The following is a 22,726-nucleotide window of genomic DNA, read 5'->3' on the forward strand; positions in this document are numbered from 1 at the left end:
GGAGAAATGGCCCAGCTTAAAAGCACTGGCTACTCTTCCAGAGGATTTGAGTTTGATTCTCAGCACCACATGACAGCTCACAACTGTCTGGAATTCCAGTTCCAAAGGATTCAGTGCCTTTCTCTGGCCTCCATAAATACTAGACATGTATGTGATACACAGACATACATGTAGGCAAAAACGTATATGCATAAAATAATGAAATTTAATAAGAAAAAACAATTGTAATAACAATAAAGAAAGTAGGTCAAAGGTGTACAAGTATCTGGTGGTACCAGGCTCACAATACAGTCTAGGAATGGAAGTTGGGGAGATCACCTAACTATTACTGTTTTCTCTATGAAATTTGAAACAAGGTCTGTGCCAATAAACATATTATTAGTATTGGTTTATTGGTTTTTGTTGTTATTTATTTTGAGATAAGGAACTCACTGTGGAGTCCTGACTAGCCTGTAACTCAGCTATGTAGACTAGGCTATACTAAACCTCTCAGAGATCTGCCAATCTCAGCCTTCTAAGTAGTATGATTGAATTTGTACACCACCATGCCCAACCCCATATTGATGTTTTTAACAATGTAGGTGAGTGTCCTGAAATCAAAGAGGAATCACAGATCTAATACATCCTGTTTATAGAACAGGCATTCTTTATTATTTTCTCTCATATTTCTATAGGTGTCTCTGTGTGTGCACACTCACATGTGTGCGCTCCCTTCTGGAGGTCAGAGAACAACGTGAGAGAGTCAATACTCTTCTTCCACCATGTGGGTTCTGGGATTCTAACTCGGGTTGAATGGCTTGGTGGCAAATACCTTTGCCCCCTGTGCGATCTCACCAGTTTCATGAGAGCTTCTTTTAAAGAGACTTTGTCAAACTAGAAAAGACTAGATTAAAACAAAAATTTAATAACATTCCAAGGTTAAATGAAAAATAAAATTTAAGAACTTCTTTGAGCTTTTTAAATGCTGTCCTAGTTTTTAATTTAAAAAGCTAAATATAAGGTACATGATTTGCCTGATAGTGTTTATTTTTTTGAAAGTATAAGAAAAACATGTATCTGTTGCACATGGTTATTTTCAATAGAACAGAAAAAGAAGAATACTATGTACTACAAGATATAATACCCTAAATTATTTATCTTGTTTAAAAGATGGATATTAGTGACAGGAAATCCTTCCCTCAACCCTTGTTTAAAAACATCAAAATCAATTTCTCTTCCTCTTTCCTCTTCCCCTACCTCTCCTTCCCCTCTCTCTCTTCCTGTCTCTCCCTCTTAGCTTTTCAGACAGGCTCTAATTATATATTTATCCTTGCCTCAAATTCTAACCTATTTCAACCTCCTGAGTGCTGGGATTACCAACATGTACCACAATGCCGAGCTGTGTGTGTTTTGTTCTTTACCGGAACAAAATAGAATCATTCAGACTCTGAACTTGACTAACAAGTTGGTGGTTTGGACTTTTTAAATTGTTTTGTTTGTTTGTTTTAAGACAGTACCTCCCAATGTAGACCAGGCTAGTCTGGAATTCCCTGTGTAGTCTGTGCTCTCAAGCCCTGGTTTGGAATTTATAGACATCCTTGTGTCTCACTGTCCCTAATGCTGGGGTTACAGGTGTGCTCTTCCGTACCTTGGTATGAACTGATCCTTAACATTTGCATACTGTTTGGTTGGATTTTAAGCTCAGTATTTTTTTTTTTTTTCATTTTTCCCTAGACAGGGTTTCTCTGTGTATCCCAGGCTATCTTAGAAGTCTATGTAGAACAGGCTGGCCTCAAACTCAGAGATCTGCTTGCCTTTCCCTCTGGAATGCTGGAATTAAAGGTGTGTGCCACCACTGCCTGCCCTTAAGCTCAGTATTTTATATCTAGAAGTTAAAGTGTCTTAGTTTATACACTCTTGGACTTCTAGCTACTTTCATTATAATTCCAAAGACATCAGGTTCTCAGGGTCAGGGCCTGGGTGTATATCTCAGTTACAGAGTGCATACTTAGCATGTGTAGAGGGATCAGTCCTTAGCACCAAAAGAAATACTCTAAGTACTGTAGTTTTGTGAATATAGAAAATTCTTTTTGTTTCAAAAAAGTTCTTAATTTTATATTTTAGGGGCTATTTTACAGGAACTGGCATCGTAATTAAGTATTGTCATAGCTATGTGACCCCCAAGTCTGGTACCTTAATGTTTCAGATCATTGAAATAGATGTCCTAAGGAAATTTGGAATCTTAAAAATTTTCATTTATCTGTTTCACTGTGGATTTACTATTGTAAAATGTATTTGTAGGAATTACTTTCTATTTATGACTGTAGAGAGATACAGAACAATGGCCCAGGTCACCAGTTGTGGAAGAGATTTCCTGAGCATGTCCGAGAAATATTAGAACCTCATCTCAATACTAGGTAATGTCTATTCATTTAAATTATTTTCACATAACTTTTTTTAATTTTGTAAAATTTAATATTACCTTCATAGAGTTTTTAACATCAAACTATTTTTTGTGGCTGGGGTCTCAGAAAAGTGCCTGCTGTGTAAGCGTGAGGATTAGCATTCGGATCCCTGAACCCATGTAAAAAGACAGACCTAACGCATGTCCATAAGTACTGTCAGCAGGGAAGTGGGACCTATAGGTCAGCCAGCCCTATCAAACGGAATTTGTCTCAAAAAATAAGTTGTAGAGTGATTAAACACCCAGCATTGGCCTCTTTCCTCCACACATAACATACACGTGCATTCACCACACAAATACAAAACAATAAAAAGTAATCTAAGTATATTCTTATGTGTGTTTTATGCCCATACTCATTTCAAACAAGAAGTAAAGTCAGCTCCATTTGATTAAATTTTATAACTTTAAATATTTAGGACTAATTCATTGAAGTTAAAAGGATTTTATATCAGTTCATTCATCAGTAGTGCTTTGAAATATCTACACTGAGTATGAATTGGTACTTTTGCGTTCATTGTTTATGTGTATGAGGATAGACTTGTGCCTATATGTATGGAGGCTACAAAGGCTGGTGTCTTCCTCAATCACGTCTCTCTTTATTTTAGATAGGATCTCTCACTGAGCTTGTAGCTTACCAATTAAGCTGGTTGCAAACCAGAGGGATTCATTCATTTCTGCCTCCCTTGCTATGAGACTGCAGTTGCAAAATTTTATTTGGATGCTAGACATCCTAACTCAGGTCTTCATAAACTTGCATTTGGAAGTATTTAAATAAAGAAATGTAAGCGTTTAGAATTAGTCAAAAAACCTAATTATAGATTTTCATCCTTCCTGATTTTCCAGCATGAATATCTTTTTTTTTCCCCTCTACTTTAAAAATGTGTTTTCTAAACCGGGCAATGGTGGTGCACATATCTTTAATCCCAGCACTTGGGAGGTAGAGACAGGCAGATCTCTGTGAGTTTGAGGCCAGCCTGGTCTACAGAGGAAGTTTCATGACAGAAACCAAAGCTACAGAGAAACCCTGTCTTGAGGTGGGGGGAGAGTTTTCTGTTTATTTCTTCAATAACTTTGATCGTTACAGTTACTAATTTTAAATTTTGGATTTTTTTTTTAAACCAAAGTCTTTAATTTTAGGTACTTAAGGTCATGTAATTATTAAATACTTGACCTTGGTAAAATCACTTCTTTGAAGCCTAGTCAAGTACCTATACTTCTACTGAAATTTCTTATAAGAATCCTAAACCTTGTATTTGTATTTGCTGGATAACTATTTTATATTTAAAAACATTTTTTGCAAGCTATGTATTTCTTCTGACTAGTACTATTAAAGATATGTCAATATGGAGTTTAGATTAAAATTTGGCTTTTTGGTTTCTTGAGACAGGGTTTCTCTGTGGCTTTGGGGCCTGTCCTGGAACTTGCTCTGTAGACCAGGCTGGTCTCGAACTCACAGAGATCCACCTGCCTCTGCCTCCCAACCGATTAAAGGCGTGCGCCACCACCGCCTGGCTTAAAATTTGGCTTTTCTTTATTGAAGATTCCACACATTCTTCTCTTCATTCCCTCTCTCTAGCTCCCCTGTCTATGGTGTGGGAGGTCCTTCTGTCTATGTGTTGCTTTTATTGGTTAATGAATAAAGAAAATACTGCTTTGGCCTATAGCAAGGCAAAATTTAGCTAGGCTGGGAAAACTAAACTAAATGCTGGAAGAAAGAAGGCGGGGTCAGCAAGATACCATATAGCCACCGCCTGGGAACAGACAAGAAGAAACCTTGCTGGTAAACCAACCACAGCCACGTGGCAATACACAGTCTAATAAAAATGGGTTAAATTTAAAGATATAAATTAGCCAAAAATATGCTTAAGCTATTGACCAAACAGTATTACAAATAGTATGGCTTATGTATAATTATTTCAAAATCGGGCAGGACAAAAACCTCATACTACATCTCTACCTTTCCTTTTTAGTAGAGTCTCCTATATGCCCCAAGCTGGCCAGGAACATGCTTTCTTACCCATCCTGACATCAGATGCACATTCTTATTTCCTTGGCCATTTCAGTGCTGGTATTACAGGTGTGTGCTATCCTACCCAGCTTCTCCACTTCTTTATTCTATATTCTGGCACACCTGTATTTTTAAGACTTGTTACAATCTACCAGAAAGTTCATAGTGCTTTAAGTCATAGATATCTAAGTCTGAGTCTAGGCCCTATGTTTGCTAGTTCCTAAGTTCTTGATTAAATTATTTAACAAATGTAACTTCTGGGTTTTTATTGTTATTTTGTTTTCTTTTTGATTGGTTGCTCTGAGACAGCCTTACTCTATAACTAAGGCTGGCATAGAACTCACTCTGTGCCTGGGCTGATCTTGAATTTGTGACAGTCTTTTTGTGTTAGCCTCTCCAGTGTTGAGATTACAGGTATTAGCCACCTTGCTGACTGAATTTTAAGACAGGTCTTTTTAAATAAACCAGAAAGACCTGAAAATTGAGCTCCTCCTGCATCTGCCTCCAAAGTGCTAGAATTACAGGCATGCACCACTATGATTGGCTTTATTGTTTTCTTCTTAAAAATGGATATTTTTTACTCATATTGATTTTTACTAAGAGTATAGGAGATAATAAAGCTTGAATAGAATAGCTGACATTTGCTGATACTCAGTAATGAATGCCTTGTTAATCTCAGCTTGTTGAATAAATTCCTTGGATTGGGGGGAGATGTAGTTCGTGGGAGTGGCTTTTTTTACTTATTAGGAAGTAGAAATCAGGCTGGGAGACAGCTCAGTTGGTAAATTACTTGCCTTGTATTATAAAACATGAGATTAATATCCAGAATTCTTGTGAAAAAAAAGCATTTGTGATGGTGCATTTTTGTAATCATAGCACTCAGTAAACAGACATGGGAATTGTGGAGCTGGTCAGCCAGCCAGCCTAGCCTACTTGACAAGCTATAGACTCTGTGGGGTGGTGGTACAGACCTTTAATCCCAACCCTTGGAAGGCAGAGAAAGGTGGATGTCTGTGAATTCAAGGCCAGCCTGGTCTACACAGTGAGTTCCAGGACATTTAGGGCTGTTACACAGAGAACCCCTGTCTTGAAACACCAGAGGGGTGGGGGAGGGGGGAAAGAGAGATTGAGAGAAAGTATACTGCATCTGAGAAGACACCCAAGGTTGTCTACTGGCCTCTACATGCATGCACATTAATACCTGAACACACACTTATAGGCACACAAAAAGTAGAAGCGCACATTTCTGCTAACTTTTAAGTAGTCGTGTACAAGAAGTGACCTTAGGACAGTAATGAGAATTTGTACATGATATTTTTTATTTTTCATATTTATTTGTGCTGTGCGCACACACCCATGCAACCTTATGTACATACATTCTACAGCTTACTTGGAAGTTGTAAGGCAACTTATGGGAGTTGACTCTCTCTTTCCAACCATATTGGTTCTAGGGAGCAAGCAAGCTTAAATCATACTTGACAGCAAGTACCTTTACTTGCTGAGCCATCACACTAGTCCATGATATGATACATTTGTAACTTAGAGATTTAAGGAACTTCCCAGATGGTACCATTGAGCTTTTTGATATGTAGTTTCTAAACCTAGATTACAGGTGTAAATGATATCTATATTTGGAATATTTAATTTTAGAGCCAGATAAATTAAGTGTAGATCAAAGTTGCCCCAGAAATAATTTGTGCCGAAAACTTGAGAATGTAACTAGCCAGAACCTGACTTGTAGTTCAAACTCATTGATTTTTTTTTTTTTTTTTTTACTTTTATGTTTTGTTTTGTTATTTTCAAGACAGGATTTTTCTGTGTAGCCCTGGCTGTCTAGGAACTCAGTCTGTAGAACAGGATGGCTTTGAACTCAGAGGTTTGCCTGTCTCCTCCTCCTAAGTGCTAGGATTAAAAGTGTGTGCCACTACCACCCGGTCAAACTCACTAATATTTTAAAACTAAATTCACATAAGCATTTTAGTTCCATAAAAAAATTTTCACATAAAAGTTTTTCTCCTCTTTTAGATTTGAGATGTGGGATTTCTTGTTTTTTAAAACACAGAATATAGTAAAATGAATCTTGCTTGCTGGAGACCTAGAGTATAGGGCAACTATTATATTTATCAATTCCTGAACTTACATGACAATGAACTTACGTGAAAGAACCATGGCTTTGAGAAAGTCCTGCAGCTATGTAGTTAGTTGTAAGATGAGAGCTGTTTGAACTTGCTTAAGAAAATAAAATGCTAAGGACAAACAGGAAAGTCCTCCTGAACTAATGAGAGAGAATGGGAGGATTTCTCTCGTTAAGGACAGCTAATGATACCAGCTGGGTTTGCAGATTAAATTTTGAGAAAGACTAGTGGTTTATTTTTTTTCCTGTGTGAAATCTGAGGTACAGGAGATGAGATCATTGTCCAAAAGTGACAGTAGACATGGTACAGATAGTTTGAGGGGCCCTTATAATTTGGGTGAAGGAGAAAATTCTTTAGAAGCTAAGCATTCAATTAAGTGGTCCAGCCAAAACATTGAAGTCAGTTATGGATTATAAAACCTGAGGAAGAAAGAATACAGCAGTGCACTGAAATTGTCAATTAATGTGGTAGTCAGTGAGTTTGGTGGATGCCCAAAATAGAGAATAGTGTAACTGAGAAGCTTGAACTTGACTAGAACTTGATTGGAAGGCTCCGAGGGAGAGATATCTCACGTCCTAAAGTATACACCTGAGGAGTTTGTAATGACCTCTTACTCCACCCTTAAGACAGATAGTAATAGAAAAATGCTGTCTTTTACCAGAATTCAGCAAATATAATACAGTACAGTTCTCAGTGAAGAGGTGCATATGAATTCTTATGTTTTCTTTACAATATTTTTCTTTTCTTTTTTTTTTTTTTTTTTCGGTTTTTTTCGAGACAGGGTTTCTTTGTAGCTTTGGAGCATGTCCTGGAACTAGCTCTTGTAGACCAGGCTGGTCTCGAACTCACAGAGATCCGCCTGCCTCTGCCTCCCGAGTGCTGGGATTAAAGGCGTGCACCACCACCGCCCGGCTCTTTACAGTATTTCTAAATAATTTTTCAAATTTACAGATATAAGAGTTCCCAGAAGTCAACAGATTGGTCTGGAGTAAAGAAGCCAATTTACTTAAGTAAATTAGGTAATAACTTTGCAGAATGGTCATCATCTTGGGCAGGTTATCTTATAACAAAGGTAAGAGAACCTAGTTTAGAATTTATTCATCGCACAGAAATTCTGGAGGACTCCAGAGCATATACCTGAGTGCATAGCATACAAGAGGATATTTCAGGCTGACAGAATTAAAAGAATATTTTAATTTTTATCTTTACATATTTTATGAAAACAGTATATTACAGTTAGTGATACTTTTGAAAGAAGATGTATCATTTGTAATTTAATGAAGTTTCTTGGAAAACTAAAGGTGTATTATAATTTTCCCTTGTTTGACATTTGTATGAGCCTAACTATCGAAATTAAACTGCATTCTAAGGAAATGCTTAAGGCATGTTTAAATATAACTTTTACTTTAAATTTACATTTTTGTTGTTAATTAATATTTTAAAATATTTCAAGTATTAAATGGCAATTTTAAAGCATTTTATTTAACTTTTTTAAGAACACACAAAAATATGTGTGAAATGTAGAATATTATTAAAGTAACTATTTGTAGCTCCAATTAGTTTGTTTAGTTTTTTTTGTGTTTTAAGTCAAAATTTATTATTGAGTTAACAATAAACCTTTAAAACATTTTCTAAATAACAGTTCAGTAATCATAAGTAGAAGATTATATCATACATTTGACTTTAAATTAAGATCTGAGGGTTGTATGTTGATTTAAAGTATACATGATTTGAACTTTTTATGCTCAATTAACTTAATTTTCTATTTCTTATTTTTTTATCTTATAGTTTGTGATTACACACTGCTTAGAGTACCAGTCGCATACTTAATATGCTGACTCACACTTTTTTGTTGCTTCACCTAAGGAATTAGCACACCAAATTTAACAATAGCTAAATAAGATATATTATAATTAGGAAAGTTAATTTATAACACATTGAAAAAGCTGTAAAAGAGCTAAGGCTGTTTATACTAGTGTAAACTAGCAGCTAGCTCTTTGTTGCCTTAGGGGTCTCAGGCGGTCTGGCATTTGGGATTAATTAGAGAGATCATCTGATGTTTTAGTTGCTTGAATGTACATCCTTCACTGCATGGACAATGACCTACTCAGTCATGAATTATCTCACATGATACATTTTAACATCCAATCAATAGAATAAAATGTAGAAAACTACTAATCTTTCTTAAACCATTTGAGTTTACAGGTTCGGCATGATCTTGCCAGTAAAATCTTTACATGCTGTAGCATAATGATGAAGCATGATTTCAAGGTCACCATCTATCTTCTTCCACATATTCTAGTATATGTCTTGTTGGGTTGTAATCAAGAAGATCAGCAAGAGGTGAGTTATTTTATTTGGTTTCAGACAGGTGACACAAGTTCTGAACAAGTGAAACTTTATTTCTCTAACATGTTAGTATTAGAAGCTACAGAGTAGAGGCCAGTAAGATGGCTCGATGGGTAAAGTGCTTGCCACACAAGACTGATGACCTGAGTTCAATCTCCTGATTCCACAGTGGAAAAAGAGAACCAAACCCTAAAAGTTTTGCCTTTACCTTCACATGAACACTGTGGAACCCTTGTAATCACACTCTCACTCACATATATACAAATAGTAAATTCCAGCACTTGGGAGACAGAGTGGCAGGAGCATCAGGAGTTAGAGGTCATTCTCAGCTATGTAGCCAGTACAACTTGTATTACATGAGATCCATCTCTAAAACAAAAGCCAAAATCTTGTCTTACTAGCTTTAAAAAAATGTTTGATACAAAAAGCTTAATAACATTATCAGTATATTTAACTATTTACTCTGAAATTAATTTTAATCTTCCTAAAATTTTTTATTTGAATATGGGCATCACATATATTTGCAGGTGTCCAGGGAGACCAGAAAAGGGTGTCAAAATCTCTGGAACTGGAGTTATAGGCAGTGTGAGCTACCTACCTCTTGTGTGTCTTCTGAACTCCCATCCTCTGAGTGAGCAGCAAGCACTTTTAACCACTGAAGCATCACTCTCTAGCCTTTTTTAATCACTCTTTTATGTGTATGGTGGTTTGCCTGCATGTATGTCTATACACCATATATATGCCAAGTGTCCACAGAGGCTAGAAGAAGGTATTTGATCGCCTAAGACTGGGAGTTATAGATGGTTGCGGGTCAACATGTGGATGCTGGTAATTGAGCCCAGGTCCTCTGCAAGGACAGCAAATGCTCTTAACCACCAAGCCATCTTTCTAGCCACCTGTTTAGTCACTCTTAATCAGTTTTTTTCTCATTGATTTAGCTGTAGATAAGAAAGATTATTATTAATCTACTATTTTAATTATTGCTATAATGTTTGGTCCTATATATCATATATTAATAAAATGTTACTATATGGATGCATTATTAACTATAAATTAAATATTTAGGTTTATGCAGAAATTATGGCAGTACTAAAGCATGATGATCAGCATGCTATCAGTACCCGAGACAGTGCATCTGATCTGTGCCAACTGAGTACACAGACTGTGTTTTCTATGCTTGATCATCTTACTCAATGGGCAAGGCACAAATTTCAGGCATTAAATGCTGAGAAACTTCCACAAAATAAACTAAAAGGAGGTAAGGTCAACTTAATGTGTGAATATTTTCTTGTAATTTCCACCAGTTAACTTGTATTAATTCTACAATTTAAGCATTAGAGGGTTTTCTGTTTGTTTGTTAAAGACACTGTCTCAATATGTAGCCTCAGCTGGCCTAAAATCTCAGTATATATACCAGGCTGGTCTCAAACTCAGAAATCTGCTGGAACTAGCCCTTGTAGACCAGGCTGGCCTCGAACTCACAGAGATCCGCCTGCCTCTGCCTCCCCGAGTACTGGGATTAAAATAAGCATTAGTTTTATAAAGTCTGATTTTTTTCATTTGTTTTTGTACTATTGAGGGTGGAATCCAAGGGCTTATACATAGAAAGCAAGCATTCTACTACTGAACCACACCTCCAGCCTATCTATGTGCATTTTTAAGTTGTAATAATATACACTTTTCACTGAGGAAAAAGCAGTGAATGTATATGACCTCACTTTAGGATTAGGCTGTACCTCAGAGATAGAATGCTTATCTAGTATGTTAGAGACCCGGGGTTTTTACATCCAGAACTGCAAAAATAAAAACAAAAACAAAGAAACTGTTCTTTTAAGTTCTTACTCTTATACCCATGGACGAAATATGTACCTATTTTTTTTTTTATATAAGATTTGGTGAGGATTGATGAGATGATATGCATGAGTGTTAAGTTGTGAGCTGTGAAGGAGATGATAAAGGGATATTGTGGCTTTGCTACTCCTTACTGTTAGCTCATTTGCTCCCCATGCTTCAGTGTATTAGTTTATGTGTGTCATTTTCACATCTTTAAGTTTTAAATGTTGAAGGCCGGGCATTGGTGGCGCACGCCTTTAATCCCAGCACTCAGGAGACAGAGGCAGGCGGATCTCTGTGAGTTCGAGGCCAGCCTGGTCTACAAAGGGAGTTCCAGGACAGGCTCCAAAGCTACAGAGAAACCCTGTCTCGAAAAACCAAAAAAAAAAAAAAAAAAAAAGTTTTAAATGTTGAAGAAGATTCTTATTTCATTTGCTTTATTTTCCTGGGTTCAAGTAGTGTCTGTTTATTTAGAAGAGTCTGCAAACACCCTGAGCATGCTGTAGTACACACAGTATTAGAGCTACTAGTCTGTAATTTTGTTTTTATGGTATTACAGCTTTCACTAACAAGGTTAAAGAATCTTTCAGAGTTAAGTGAATCTCTTTAGAGTTACCCTACCAATTGGCCCGTGAACATTTGGTGACAAGAATTATATTTGATCACACAGTAATGAATACTTTTCATGGTTTTGAACCACTTTTTTATTGCTCTTGCAGTTCATAGATGGTTATAATCACATTGCTACTGTTATCCCTCAGCCATTTTCATGGCTATTAATTTTTCTTGCTAGGTTTTAGGGCTTCTTTAAAACTGACAGTCTGATAATTACTAAACAGAAATCCACTTATAAAATTTGTAGTTTGTAAGCCACTCCCTCCCTTACTCATATGCATATTAAGGACAATAGGTTATTGTTTAACAAATTTTTCTATATTTGCAGATAATTACCTGTTTTCAGGAATGTTTTTCTATGGAGTATTATTAAGTAGCAATTAAGTCTTTGCTTCTAGTTTTGTTTGTGAAAATCTTATTGTTAAAAGCCAGCACTAACTTGACTGTTATTTTCATTACACTGCAATTAATATTCCATCTTTTAAGACTAACGCTTGGAGGCAAGGAATACAAATAGCCCAGAGAACTTTTCCCTAAAATGAATAAAGGCCAGGACGCATCCTCAGCACTCAAGGAGGAAAGTAAAAGCTTCTATAAACTTCAAAATAAAAAGACCTCTTCTATAATTCTAAACTTTATTTACTGAATAATTAAATCTTATCAGTATTTTGTAGTAATAAGTAATAAATAATTTTATTCCTTTTAGTTTTCATATTTTTAAACATTCATAGTTTTGCATTTACTACTTGAAATAACTTGTAAGGAAGGCAAAATAAGTATCAGTATTTCCCTTTAACATATGAGAATTGGGTTCAGTGAGTTGAATAATATCCAGAGTTAAATTAATAATAATGGTAGAACTGGAGCAAGATTCTATGAGCAGTCATTTTGTTCTTTATTAAGATCAAACTATTAGTCCTTAATGCATTTGTATTATTTAATGAAAAAATTAAAGTTAAATGCTTCATCTTCTAAATTTTTATCTTTCCAGTCTTTAACTACTTTTTTTTCTTTTTTAAATCCAGTATCAAATGTGAATTTTGAAGACTATCAGAGTGTAACTCGTTTTCTAGACCTCATACCTCAGGATACTCTGGCTGTAGCTTCCTTTCGCTCCAAAGCATACACACGAGCTGTAATGCACTTTGAATCATATATTACAGAAAAGAAGCAAAATATTCAAAAGCATCTTGGATTTCTACAGGTTTGAAATTAATATAGTGAATTTAATAATAAAAGTAGCATTGGCAGTCATAGTGATACTGTTAATTTTATTGACTATTTCAGACACTGTGCTAAGTACTAAATATTTGTAATACTTTTAGATGCTTACGGATAATGGGAAGAGATTGAAACAAATTTGGTAAAATATCTAAGTGTTTTGATTCATTTGTCCTGAAGACGGACACTGCATTGTCCTTAAGAGTAGGGAGATGACGGATCCAGGAATAACTTAATGTCAATGATGTTTAAAATAATCATAGTTATTAAAGATAGCTCCGTGGATTTGGGAAAGAGCATCTTGTACGCAAACAGTAAAATGTCAGTTTTAGAATGACATTTAGCAATGATAAAGGAAAGATCCTATGCCATAGAGAACCTTAGAGGATGTGTACTGGGGCAGTGGTATAATAGCTAAATGTCTATAGCAGTTGTGGAGGAAGAGTCTAAAGGGTTATAAATCAAGGCACTACTGTTGTCCTTGGCAGAGGCAGTGACCTAAGTTTAGGGTAAGTAAATAAGGAGATGTGAGAATGCTGGTGAAACAAAGGTTTAGAAGATAATATGCTGTGTGAGAAACAAAAGAGGACGTACATGGGACTAAGACATAAGACAGCATACCCGCTTGTCCCAATACTATTCTTGCTGAAAAGATCAGTGGCCTCCATGTTACCAAGTTCAGTCTTTATTTTCTTAAACTCACGGTATTATTTGATGGACCTTTCTATGCTCATCAAGACTTGATTTTAGCAGATTTGGTGTTACACAATGGTAAGCCCAACACTAGGGTGGTAGAGGCAAGAGGATCAGGTGGAGTTCAAGTTCATCAAGGCTATCATGGGCTTCATACAACTCTGTCTAAAACACACAAAACAAGTGTTTTATTATTGTTTTCTCTTTTAATCTGGGAGACATTTGGTTACCCCAGGATTCAGTTCTCTTTGTTTTCTCTTGCCAAAGCATTTTTCCTACCCCGAAATCTACTTTATTGAGTCATAGCTGGTGCACAAAGAGTTGTGCTTGTGCAACATGATGTTTGTAACTAACACACAAAAACAGTCATCATAATAATACTAGGAATATCATTACTTCTAAAAATTCCCCCCATACTCTTTATTGATTGATTGACTGATTTGTGCGTATATTAAAAGCATTTAACATAAGAACATTTATTGAACTCTAAACATACGATGCTATGCTATTAACTATAGTCAGTGTGGTTTATTCATCTTGTATAATGTTGTGCCGTTGTGTAAATAATTCCCCAGTCTCCACATCTCCAGCCCCTGACAAGTACCATTTCTCCTCTCTATTTCTATGAAGAACCTAAAGTAGTGATCATATGTATCCATCCTGTGTCTGTCTTATTTGCCCTACAGTTCTTGAAGAAAAAGAACTTAAAATTAAGTGCTTTTTCCTCCCTGTAGTCTATTTGTAATTTCATTTTGCTTTTACAGGATTTTATTATAAAGATAATTCAAGCAAGAAACATTTTCAAAATTGTACAGTTATAGCAATATAACAATATAAATATAGCATACATATGTCCACCATCTGAATTCCACAATTAACATTTTTTTTGGTATTTGCTTTATCTGTTCATCCATCCCACACTTGACCTTCAGGTTTTCTTCGGCTTTTTTTGTATTTCAGTGTAAGTTGCTGGCATTTGTGTTTTAGGTCTGCTTTATTCCTAGTTTTCCCCTTCTCACATAATAAACCCTGAACTCAGATCAAATATCTTAAAAGTAGTGAGTGGCATTTATCAATCTCTTCTACATTTCAGATACAAATAAATGATCTTCAAGGACAGAGCAGTGTCGCGGTCCCCCTCGGCCAGCAAGAAGGACACGCGACACACCAGAGCTCTTCTTGCTAAGCAGTTTATTCCAGGACTTTATTCACAGCAATCTTTTCCCTTCTCTTTCTCTCCCTCCCTCTCTCTCTCTCTCTCTCACTCTCTCCCTCTCTCTCTTTTCCTCTCACTCACTCACTCACTCTCTCACTCTCACTCTCTCCCTCTCTCTCTTTTCCTCTCTCTCAGGGCAAACCTCTCCCAGCCCTTAAGTAGGCATGAGCTACCAAGCCAGGTGGGCCCTGCTCATAGGTCCACGCATATGAAAGCAGCTGACAATCATTGCGTGATAATAGCATAAGTCAGGCCTAGTTGATATTAGGAGTTGATTATCACAGAGAGCACTCGCTTTCGGTATCGCAGAGGGCCGGAGCCAGCACCATCAGGTGCGACTCCACGCAGCTCTTTACACATAGCCATCAGGTGTGACTCCACACGGCTCTCTACAGAGCAGCAAGTACTTTCGAATGCTCATGTTTGCTCAGTTATCTGAATTCCACATTAGTGAGCTGTCCATTTGTGGCATCTTTTGTTCTTTCACAATTGGTTGCAAAAAGTGTGGTGGTCAAGATCAAACATCTTTCCAGTTATAGATGTGGGCTCATTCTTGACTCTAATTTTTCGTAGTTCTATGTCAAATTTATCCACATAGCCTGGTTCCATACTTACCTGTAACAGCTCATTCTTTACATAATAAGTAAAGTCTCTCATTTAAAAGCTGTTCAATTTCGTTGAGATTAAAGCAAAGTTCAAAACATGCCATTTTGAAAGTGTACATGATAGTCACAGTAAGATACTATTTCACATCCACTAGAATAGAGTTCTGAAAACACCTCCAGCAGGTTCAGTTGTCCTGACAGTGACAACTGCACTCCTCTGCCTCAGAGGTGATGTCCTGCAGTTGCATGTGAAGTTTCTTATGAGTGCAGTCGTTTTCAGCAGCACCAGTGCTGCTCACTGTGTGCAAGGTAGAAACTCCAGCATCTGTCTTTAGCTTCCTTTCTTCTGTTTATTTCTAATGTTATTTTCTCTGCCTCTACAGATTTTTATCAGTAAGCCTGAATATCCCCCTTTAAGCCAGGGTGGCTTTTTGTTTTGGTAGCCTTTTGTGAGTGTTTTTTAGTTTGTTTATCGTGGGGTTTTTGCTTGCTTGCTTGATTACTTGCTTGCTTGCTTTTGACAGGGTCTTATATGGCCTAGGCTGGCCTTGAATTTAATATGTAGCCTATTATTCCTTATGTTTCTTCCTCTCCTTAACAAATGCTGGGGTTAAAGTATGTGCCCCCATATCTAGCCATGCCCAAATTATGAATTACTTGGGTTTGTTGAAGTTTTCTCAACATCAGTATGTTAGAATGTTTATTTAAAATTTTTTTTAAAAATTAAAATACAATAAAACATTTATAATTATACTCCACAGAAACTATTTTCATTTGGACTCAAAGAAAATTTGGGATATGAGGTTGTCTGTAGTCCTCAGAATCAATATTAGTTACTAATGTCAATTTGTATTTAATTGGAATAAAAGTGTCAGGGTAACAGGATGTCTGAAAATTGTCCTGGAAACAAATATAAAAATAACCAAAAAAAAAAACCAAGTAAGACAGAAGTCTTATTTATAGTAAGAATTTCTCATATGCTGTTTATGTATGATTTTGGCTTTATTTTTTATTATGTTTTCCCCTCTTATTTGATTGGTTTGTTTTTGTTTTTTAATGGGTCAACAAAGAAATTGTATGCTGCTATGCATGAACCAGATGGAGTAGCTGGAGTAAGTGCAATTCGAAAAGCAGAGCCATCCCTAAAGGAACAGATCCTTGAACATGAAAGTATTGGCTTGCTGAGGGATGCCACTGCATGTTATGACAGGGCTATTCAGCTAGAACCAGACCAGGTGAGATGATCATTTAAAAACTGCTAAATAGGAATGGTAGCAACCTTGGTTTCAAAACTGTCTTTGTCAACATCACAATGTATCTGGAAAATGTTTAATACTGCTATTTAATTTCCATATCAATAATATATGAGACTTCTGCTTTATAGTTTCAGAAATTCTTTTCAATGTCAAATTCCTATGACTTTAGAAATTCCTCAATTTAGGGCTGTGGAAATAGCTCAGTCAATAAAGTGATTGCCATGCATGAAGATCTGAGTTCAGTACCCAGAATCCACGTAAAAACATAAGGTGTAGTGGCATGTTCTTGTAATACTAACACTAGGGAGGCTGAGACAGGCAGGTTCTTGGATTTCTCTAGTTAACCAGTCTATCAGACTAAAAGAGCTACAGGGTTTGAGGAACTGATTTCAAAGGGGGGTGGGAGGGAGACCAAACTGTAATTTTATTCAATATTTTTTCTTTTCTTTTTTTTTAAGGGAGGGTGTCATTTAGTTCAGTATGGCCTCAAACTGTCTTGTCATGATGTTTGGTATTAATTATCATCTTGACAGAATATGGAATCACCTAGGATATAAGACTTTAGGCATGCCTATAGAGGATTATCTTGATGACTTTAGTTGATGGGTAGGACTATTCCCTGAGGGTTCTTGAACTATATAAGGTGAAGAAAATGTGCTGAACAGTTCCCCTGAAGGACTGTCTCCTGAATGGCTCCACATCCCATCAAGTTAGTAATTAACCAAATCTATATTAATAATATCTGTTGATTTATGATACATAATCTTGAAGCAGAATGTTAAAGATAGTGAGTATGTTTACATTCTATATTTGGTCTAGAATTGTAACAAATTTGGAAAAATAAAATAAATTCAATCTGAAATTAATTTTAGATTTTTTTCCTGTTACTTTCAGTATATAAGGACATTCATAGTACATGCTGCTATATAGCCAACCCAAATAGTTTTGCTAAACTAGGAAAAGTAAACATAAGCAGGAATATAGGAAATTAAGCTGCTCTTATTGCTTTAGCTATATTTGAAATGAAATTCCTGTCATAAATGTTTTTTTTTTCCCCTAGATCATTCATTATCATGGTGTAGTGAAGTCCATGTTAGGTCTTGGTCAGCTGTCTACTGTAATCACTCAAGTGAATGGAGTGCATGCTAACAGGTAAGGTTTGATTAAAGAATAGGGACTTTTTGATTAGTGAGTTGCATGGGTTTAGGTTCATTAAAGTAATGAAATGAAATATTTTATATGCTTTTATGATGTTGGAGAAAGCACCAAAATTATTATTGTAGGGGCAGGGCTTGAAGGGCTAGGCATGCATGTTTGGAGGTCAGAGGACAATGTCTTGGATTACTTCTCTCCTTCCACCCTTATGTTGCTTCTGGAATCAAACTGAGGTGTCAAGCTAACACAGTAAATGTCCCTCTCCACTGAGCATTCTTGCTAGCCCTTTTCCTAATTTTTAATATTTTAGTCTCCCAGTTAATAACTTATAGAGTCATTCTATAGAGTCATTCTTGAGAATCATTCTTGAATTAGATTGTTCTTTTTGTTTTATTTAGTTTCTCTTTGTAGCCCTGGCTGTCCTTCGATGAGTAGGCTAGCCTCAAACTCAGAGATCCACTTGCCTCCACCTCCTGAGTGCTGAGCTCAAAGGTGTGTGCCACCACACCCAGTTAATTAGATTGTTCTTTAAGGCAGGACCTCTTCAGAGTTCACCTGACTCATACAGATAGTTGACTTCAAAACTCATCCAGGCTCAGACAGTATGTAGTATTAACACTGGTTGTTTTCTATGCTAGAGGTGGAGGAGCAGGAGAAAATATTTGAGTCATTTTTGAAATACCACTATAGAATTGATTTTATTTAAAAAAAATCCATCGTGCCGGGCGGTGGTGGCGCACGCCTTTAATCCCAGCACTTGGGAGGCAGAGGCAGGCGGATCTTTGTGAGTTCAAGACCAGCCTGGTCTACAAGAGCTAGTTCCAGGACAGGCTCCAAAACCACAGAGAAACCCTGTCTCAAAAAACCAAAAAAAAAAAAAAAAAAAAAAAAAAAAATCCATCGTTATGAAAGCAATCTTCCTAAAGAAAATGGACTTATTGTAGTAAATTGTACATCCCCTATAACAGCAACAACAGAAAGGTTGCTCATGGCAAAGATAAAGGTTAAACACTTCTTTCAGTTAAACTGTTAACTGAGGAAATTATCTCTGCTATTACAGCTGCTTTCCCTGAGATTAAAAAAAATTCTATTTTGTTATACATTCCACACCCCAGCTATTGTAGGTAGGCATATTTGATCCACAAGGAATGGATCTCACTTAATTAGAAAATGCAGATTGTGGCCGGGCGGTGGTGGCGCACGCCTTTAATCCCAGCACTTGGGAGGCAGAGGCAGGCGGATCTCTGTGAGTTCGAGACCACGCTGGTCTACAGAGCTAGTTCCAGGACAGGCTCCAAAGCCACAGAGAAACCCTGTCTCGAAAAACCAAAAAAAAAAAAAAAAAAAGAAAATGCAGATTGTGTTTGTTGTCAGACACTTTGAACAAATTTATTTTCAGTTTTCTTTAAGTTAAAATCTGTTATTAGAGGCTGGAGAGATGGCTCAGTAGTTAAGAGCACTTGCTGCTCTTTCAGAGGACCTGGGTTCAATTCCTAGCACCCACATGGCAGCTCACAACTATGTATGACTCCAGGTTCAGGGGACTTGACAACCTCATGCAGATGTACATGCAGGAAAAACACCAATGCATATAAAATTTAAAAAAAAAAATTGTAATTAATAAGGTCCCCATTCAGTCAAGACTGGTGAAGAAATCCACAGAAACAGCTGACCCAAACTAATGGGAACTTACTCAGACTGACAACTGGAAACCTGCATAGGATGAATCTAGGCCCCCTGAATGCAAGTGACAGTGGTGGCTTGGGCAGTTTATGGGGGCCCCTAGCACTGGACCCATGAGGTATACCTAATGAATGATCTGGCTTTTTGCAGCTCATTCCTACAAAGATATACTTTGCTCAGCCTAGGCCTAGATGCAGGGTGGGGGGAGGGGCTTGGCCTTGCCTAAACATGATGACTCCCCATGGGGGGAGGTCCTTACCCTTTCTGAGGAGCAGAAGGAAGTAGGATGAGGGGAAGGTGGGAAGGAGCGGGAAGAGGGGAAGGAAGGGGAACTGGGATTAGTATGTAAAAAAATAAAATTATATATATATGTATATATATATATGTAGAAAATATATATATGGACCTCTATTCTACTTTGTCAGAGACAAATACACTTATTTTAGTTTGATAGTTATCACAGTGGAACTGATGAAGCAATGGGGAAGTTGTACAGGCCTGGGGTAATTGCTGCATGCTGTAGTTATGTTTCTGCATATTGAGAGACCTCATGAGTAAGGGATTATTGGAGTTTGAGAGAGGACTTTGTCAGGGCACAAATTGATGTGTCAAGTTCTTTAAAATATTCAGTGTACAATTAGACTTGTTTTTTGTCTAAGACCTAATACATCTCAGTCTTTGGGCTTTGGTCACTTTCATGAAAGGATACTGTATCTTAGTAAAACAGAATGGTCAGCAGGGCCACATATTTCCATTGGGGAAGATCTCTATTTGCATTTAAACAGATTTTTTCTGTGCTTAACCTATACATAATTTTCCTTATTTACTTATATTAATAAGTTCTCATATTCTAATCCTCATCATTTGGTACCTTTGGTATAAGGCTTGGAATGATACATCTCTGATACTTTAATAATAATTATATGTTTATCCTGAAATTTTGATACTTTAGCATCTGATGCTAAGCTTTTAAAATTGTTTTCAGTTAGACTTTTAAATTTTAAATGTTTATTACCTTGCTCTTAGCTTTGTTCTACATTGGTTTTGGAAACTTTAATATTTAGAAATTGAATTGTGCTCAGTATACTGCTATCAGACTTTGGGGACAGGGTGTTTTTCAACAAGGTCTCATGTAGCCCCAGCTGGTCTCAAGTTCACTGTGTAGCCATGGATGACCTGAATTTGTGATCCTCTTGCCTTCACCTCCTCTGGGATTATGACTATGCTGCACCACAGTGAGTTTATATAAACCTAGGGTCTTGTGCATGTTAGGCAAGCACTCTACCAGTTGAGCTAAATACCAACCCTATTTGTAAACCTTTAAACTAAAAATTATTAGGCTACTTGTCATATTTTCTTCTTTTGCAGCAGAAAGACCAATAAGGGCTTTTAAGAATAATGGTCCTAACCCAGCCTGTTACTTTGTTCATTTGCTTTCATTGTTGTTTGTTTTTTAAATAAAATGGTTATATATGTACCTTTATGTGATGTTATTAGATAAGGAATCTTTTTTTGTTGTTTTGGTTTGGTTTTTCAAGACAGGGTTTCTACATGTAATAGTCCTAACTGTTCTGTGTAGACCAGATTTGTAGCACGATTAATAAAAACCCAGAGTTCAACCTGAAGATCAGAAAAGCAAAGCAGCCAAGCAACTAGAGAGCTCTTACCTCTAAGAAATCCTCAGACTGAAAAAGCAATCCTGCTTCCACGAATCCTCAGAATGAGACTGTCTGAGAGCTGTCTCCTCCCGTCTTATATTCCTCTCTAGTGCTGGGATTAAAGGTGTGCACCACTACAACCTGGCTTCTATGGCAAACCAATGTGGCTACTGGGATTAAAGGTGTGCCATCACTGACTGGTCTGTGAGGCTGACCAGTGTGACTGTTTTCCTCTCTGATCTTCAGGCAAGCTTTATTAAAATATAAATGAACACTGGCTGGCCTTGAACTCACAGATATCTGTCTACCTCTGCCTCCCAGGAGTGCTGGGATTAAAGGCGTGCACTACTACTGCCCAGCTCATTTTCTTAGTTATATATAACATTGAATTTGAATATTAGCTATATGCTAGATTCTTTACCTAGATTTACCTAGAATCTATCTTATAACCAATATTCAACTTATATAATTTTAAAAAAGTGAAAAGACTAGCTGCTACTATGCAGTTATAACCCAGATATCACTGTTAATCCTAGTGTCACCTAGTTACTAATTGATGAAGGAAGGCTCCGCCCACCATGGGTGGTGCTATCCCTGGGCAAGTGGGCCTAATCAGCATAAAAAAGTTGGCTGAATATGAGACTGGGAGTAAGCTAGTAAGCCTTGGTCTCTTTGTTGTTTATTAAAGCTCCTGTCTTGAGTCCCTTGATGGTGGACTGTAATTTGTAAGCCAAGATAAAAACTCTCTCCTCCTCCTCCTCAAGTTGGTTTTGGTCAGTGTTTTATCACAGTAATAGAAAAGCAAACTAGAATAGCTACCCATACCCAATTAATGGGCTATTTTCTTCTAAGGATTCTACTTAGCAATCAAGAAAATGCTCCATAACAGGCCACAAGCCAGGCTGATGGGAGCAGTTCCTCAGCTGAGGGTCTCTGTTCTTAGGTGTATCAGACTGACAACTAAAGAAGCAAAGATAGCACATGTATATTGCTGTTCCCCAGGAGGTTGAGACAAAAGGATGGTATAATAAGCCCAGGAGTTTGGGGCCAACTTTGCTAATATATTAAGGCCACCTTTTAAGAGACAGAGAATTATATAGTGTAATATTGTCTGTGTTTTAATAAATACAGCTTGCCTGAAGATCAGAGGGCAAAGCCAGCCACATTAGTCAGCCATTCAGGCAAGAGAGTGGTAGCACACACCTTTAATCCTAGGCAGAGGGATCTCTGTAAATTCAAGGCCACCCTGGGCTACACAAAATTGAATCTGTCTAAAAGAGAAACAGACCTCCCACAAAAGTTATCCCAGTACTTGGGATCACACACCTTTAATCCCAACACTAGGGAGGTGGAGACAGAAACGATATGGCTGGGCGGAGAGAGAAATGAATATAAAGGAGAAGAGATAGGAATTCAGTGGAGTGTGGAGAAAGGTTGTAGAGAGCATTGCAGGATCGCCCCTTTGACTGAGCTTTGGCAGAGATAAGATCTCTCTAGTGACTTGACTGGGTTCAGTCTCAATGACCCACATGGTAAAAGGAGGAACAGCCTGCAGCAAGTTTTTTTCCCTCATGGGTGCTCTATGACACAGATTATATGCACACAAAATAAATAGGTTTCTTTGGGGGAGTTCTTTGTCTGTTTGTTTGGTATTTTGAGACAAAGTTTCACTGTGTATCCCTGATTGGCCTCAAACTCACACCTGGCCCTCTCTCCCTGAGTGCTGAGATTAAAGATGTATTCCCTCATGCCCAACTCAATGAAAATAGTGGAAATGTTCTTCAGCAATTAAGATTTTCTTGGTTGTTTTGTGTAATTATTTTGTATCAGACTAAGAAATATGATATAAATACAAT

General features: G+C 37.0%; 1 protein-coding gene across 3 annotated transcripts in view; it reads left to right on the top strand.

Moving 5' to 3' along the window:
• Atr (ATR serine/threonine kinase) overlaps window positions 1-22,726 on the top strand; it is a 112,852-nt gene that overhangs the window by 45,825 nt on the left and 44,301 nt on the right. For all 3 annotated transcript variants that reach the window (XM_057768123.1, XM_057768124.1, XM_057768125.1), the window contains exons 24-30: window positions 2,281-2,396; window positions 7,538-7,658; window positions 8,792-8,929; window positions 10,001-10,193; window positions 12,409-12,587; window positions 16,189-16,353; window positions 17,435-17,526. In XM_057768123.1, coding sequence (XP_057624106.1) covers window positions 2,281-2,396; window positions 7,538-7,658; window positions 8,792-8,929; window positions 10,001-10,193; window positions 12,409-12,587; window positions 16,189-16,353; window positions 17,435-17,526 — 1,004 coding nt within the window. The remainder of the gene's footprint in view (window positions 1-2,280; window positions 2,397-7,537; window positions 7,659-8,791; window positions 8,930-10,000; window positions 10,194-12,408; window positions 12,588-16,188; window positions 16,354-17,434; window positions 17,527-22,726) is intronic.

The sequence above is a fragment of the Chionomys nivalis genome, chromosome 4 (genome assembly GCF_950005125.1).
Source record: "Chionomys nivalis chromosome 4, mChiNiv1.1, whole genome shotgun sequence".
Lineage (NCBI taxonomy): Eukaryota > Metazoa > Chordata > Mammalia > Rodentia > Cricetidae > Chionomys > Chionomys nivalis.